This window comes from Oncorhynchus mykiss, chromosome 6 (assembly GCF_013265735.2).
Source record: "Oncorhynchus mykiss isolate Arlee chromosome 6, USDA_OmykA_1.1, whole genome shotgun sequence".
Classification (NCBI taxonomy): domain Eukaryota; kingdom Metazoa; phylum Chordata; class Actinopteri; order Salmoniformes; family Salmonidae; genus Oncorhynchus; species Oncorhynchus mykiss.
In genome coordinates, this window is record NC_048570.1 from 52277144 (window position 1) to 52281026 (window position 3883).

Below are 3883 nucleotides of genomic sequence, written 5' to 3' on the forward strand. Positions count from 1 at the left end.
GTATTCTCTGTACTAGTTTTTAATAACCTGCTAATTGAAATGTAATTGTTTTGGTCAGGTTATTCAGGAAAAGTTAGCTGAGGCAGGTGAGGTTGCAGGGTCTCCAGATCAGGCTACTGAGGCTAGGTCTCCTTTAGAAGATGGAAGAGGGAAGCATAGCAATAGGTAATGCGCTATGGATTCCAGCCTGGATTATTTCACTATAGCAGTGCTCTAAACAATCTTCTAAACATTAACATAGAGTATCGAATGGATGAATAACGAATTCTGAAACAAAAATATAAAAATGTTTATTACTTTTAAACAAAATGATGGTAACTAAGCTGTCCAACTACCACCTGAGCATTGAGGACTGAGTGCCGATTACCTTCCCCTCCCACCGGACAGCACTGGCCTAATTCTCGCCGCCCTACAGGACCCCCCGGCCACAAACGGCAATGGCGTGACCGGGATTTGTACCCCGGTTATAGCGACACAGTTGCACTCTAAGGCAGGTCCCTAGACCATTGAGAGAATACAAGTTTAACAACACCTTGTTGTCTCCTTACAGGCCACATCGGATACATGCTACAGTGAAAGAGGGCATCAAGGAGCACATTCTATCTTTCCCAAGAACCCAGAACCACTACTCACGGATGAAGGGGGATGTACACAGAGAATACCTCAGCCCTGATCTGAATTTGTTGTGAATGTACCGACTCTAGAAAGAGAATAATACCACATCATCTGCAAAATTCTGGGTTTATAGGGACATTTTCAAACAGCAGTCTCAATTTCGGCCAACCCAGGAGTGACACCTGTGGCAAATGTGACGCATTCTTCACTAAGATGTCAGCAGCAACATCTGAAGAGGAGAAGAGGAAGATTGCAGTTGAAAGTGAGTTACACCATCGAAAAGCCGAAAAGGCCTACATACAGCTTCAAAGTGACACTGAGTGGGCTAAAGCCAATGCTGACTGCCATGTCATTTCTGTGGATCTACAGGGGGTGATGTACACCCCTAATCTGACCCACTCCAATGTCTACTACCAGCGGCAGCTGTCAAATTTTAACTTTTGCATCCAGGAACTTGGAAAAGAAGATCCTGCATACATGTGTGTTTGGCATGAGGGGATTGCACACCGAGGGTCCATTGAGGTGGCAAGCTGCCTAATGAAGTGGGTGAAGACAAAATTCACGCCACTCACCAAACCAGAGGTGCGCAAGTTGATCATATTCAGTGACAGATGCTGTGGGCAGAATAACAACTGGTGGATGCTCAATCTGATGTCGATGCTCGTCTCTATGGGTTACTTTACCCAAGTTGAGCAGAAGTTCATGGTCTCTGGTCATTCTTTTCAACCTTGTGATCGATCTTTTGCCACCATCGAGAAGAGGCGCAAGGTGTCAGTCCTTCATACACCTGATGATGTTTCAAAGATGATACTTGAAGCACAACCAGCAAAACCATTCAAGGTGATGAGGATGCAATGTGAAGACTTCAGGCACCTCCCAGATTCTGTCCTCAAGCGACCAGCTGGACTACAGATCACCTCAGTGAGGTGGTTAAAAGTCACAGGTATTGCACAGAGAATAGTTTACTAACATCCCATCAACATGCAACATGTTGTTCTAACAATAAAATATCCTAATGCTTGACTGTGAAAGTTGTTATTGATGTCAGGAACTTAAAATGTTTCTGTTCTAATTTCAGTTGAGGATCCTTGGAATCTGTACGCCAAACAGAGCCACAGTCTATTTGAGGGATGGAAGTCGTGGCTGATCTCCAAACCAAAACAAGGAGCTACACCTCAACCTCCCTATTTTGCAAGCCACTACCCTAGAGCATATGAGAGTCCTCTGCCCATCAAAAAAAAAACAAGTACCAAGATCTGATGACCATGCTCAACTACTTGCCAGCTGCTGCATGCTCTTTTTAAGAATCACTGCAGAGTGAATAATTTGTTGTTAAACCAAGCTACATAATTAAACGTTTTTTCTGTGAGTTTATGATCCCCTGAACCTGCATACTGTAGTATGTTGAATCTGTATACATTTCAGAAGACATGTCACCCCTATTGTAGGAAATTAAATGTATCGTAGGTGTTTTCTATGTGAATCAATTTGTGTATGATTTGAACCAGCACAATATATTTAATTAATTTAATTTTAAGATGTTGTTCCTAGTGTAGAAAATGTTATGTACAATGTGTTCTGTTGATAATTATTTTGTGTGATCATTTGAACCTTTTTTAATCTGAATGAATTAAAAACAAATAAGTCATCACATACAGTATGTGAGTATTCATTTGATCTTGATTCCCTTTTTTTATTCATTACAATATACACTGTCTCTCTGTCACCACATTTAGCATTAACTCTAAACAGTTAATACTTATTTACTGCTGTCACCTCAGTGCAGAAGGAAATGTCTTGCCTTTAGCATGGGTTTAACGCAATTCACAACTTAATTGCTGATCATAGTGTTAAACACAAAGAGAATGGTTTTCTGAACGTTTTGTAATATTGACCTTCGGGACCTGCATAATGGACATGCATATTGGCACATCACATTTATCCCTATTTGATATTTACAAGTTGTGCTTGTTTTGATTGAATTAATTTAATTGTATTCTATTTTGGTAGTTCTATGGTATGTTCACATTGAGGGCTTCATTTTAAATGAGACTAAGATTTCATGACTCAACTTTTAAGAAAAGTCATCATTGCTAAAGTTGATAGACCACCTTTAAATGAACCTCCATACAAATGAATTAACTGCATATTGCATTTAAGTTATTTACATGAAGGGCATATGTACTTGAAAGTACTTAAAACATCATATCAGGTGTTAAAAAAGGACATCTTACAAGAGTCATGCAAAATGTCACATATACTGTTCTTCCACAAACTGAAATCATCACTGGAGATATACTGTTCTTCCACATTCTAAAAATTAAAACGGCAATAAAAAAAATATTATTTGAAATAACAAAAAAATATAAATTGTTGTTGGAAGATATGGGTATGGTGAATTATTTCTCAACCATAAAACACCTAATGTGGTACACACAATTAATAATATAAAAATAACTGATTATCTTAAAATGGAAAAATTGTCACATATATGGTTCTTCGTCTGTAGGGTTCAAATGACCAATCGAGCCGAAACTTGGGATTCGGGGTCGCCTCAGCTAGGCCTACACATAACATCAGAACTGGACCCACAGCTAGAACGTAGCTACGTGTTTTACGTTTTTATTATGGTTTGAACAGAAGGCGTTGTGAATTTTGGGCCAGCTCTGAAGTATGTGATAGTTGGCTACTAAACGAGTTGGAAAAAGTGGGTTTGGTGTCAGTTTGGTGTAAGAATGATATCTAATTGACTGATGGACAGTGACTTGCTGGTGACTATTGTCCATTTGCAATATGTTTAAACAGTGAGGTACCATCACCAAAGTGACAGTCTGAAATCAACCCTAACGAGCGATGGAGAGGAACCAGAATCACTGCCCAGCCAACCCGAGTTCATCGGGCCAGTCAATTTGAGCATGCCAAATTCGTGATGGTAAATGCCCATTGAAACATATTGCAAATGCACGTGCATTTGCAGTATGATTCAACAGTGAAAAAAACATCACCAATTGGACATGATGAAATAAACACAACGAGCGATGGAAAGGAGCAACTATCACTGCCCGGCCATCCTGTGTTCATCAGGCCAGTCAATTTTGCATTTCTGCAGGATTTTTGAGCATGACAAATTCGTGATGGTAAATGCCCATTGAAACATATTGCAAATGCACATGCACTTGCAGTATGATTCAACAGTGAAAAAAACATCACCAATTGGACATGATGAAATAAACACAACGAGCGATGGAAAGGAGTAACTATCACTGCC

At 39.7% G+C, this 3883-nt stretch overlaps 1 protein-coding gene across 1 annotated transcript; it reads left to right on the top strand.

Annotated features, from left to right (window-relative positions):
* The first annotated feature begins 550 nt into the window (after positions 1-550).
* On the top strand, positions 551-2266 carry LOC110493840. The gene is made up of 2 exons (XM_021568351.2): positions 551-1558; positions 1694-2266. The coding sequence occupies exons 1-2, from the start codon at positions 829-831 to the stop codon at positions 1873-1875; spliced, it is 912 nt and encodes a 303-aa protein (XP_021424026.2). The 5' UTR covers positions 551-828; the 3' UTR covers positions 1876-2266.
* Positions 2267-3883: the final 1617 nt, after the last annotated feature.

What these genes read in the sequence shown, in the direction of transcription:
- LOC110493840 (XM_021568351.2), top strand. Translation starts at nt 829, where the DNA reads ATGTCAGCAGCAACATCTGAAGAGGAGAAGAGGAAGATTGCAGTTGAA. An exon ending in GAGGTGGTTAAAAGTCACAG is followed by an intron (nt 1,559 to 1,693) that starts GTATTGCACAGA and finishes TTCTAATTTCAG; the next exon opens with TTGAGGATCCTTGGAATCTG.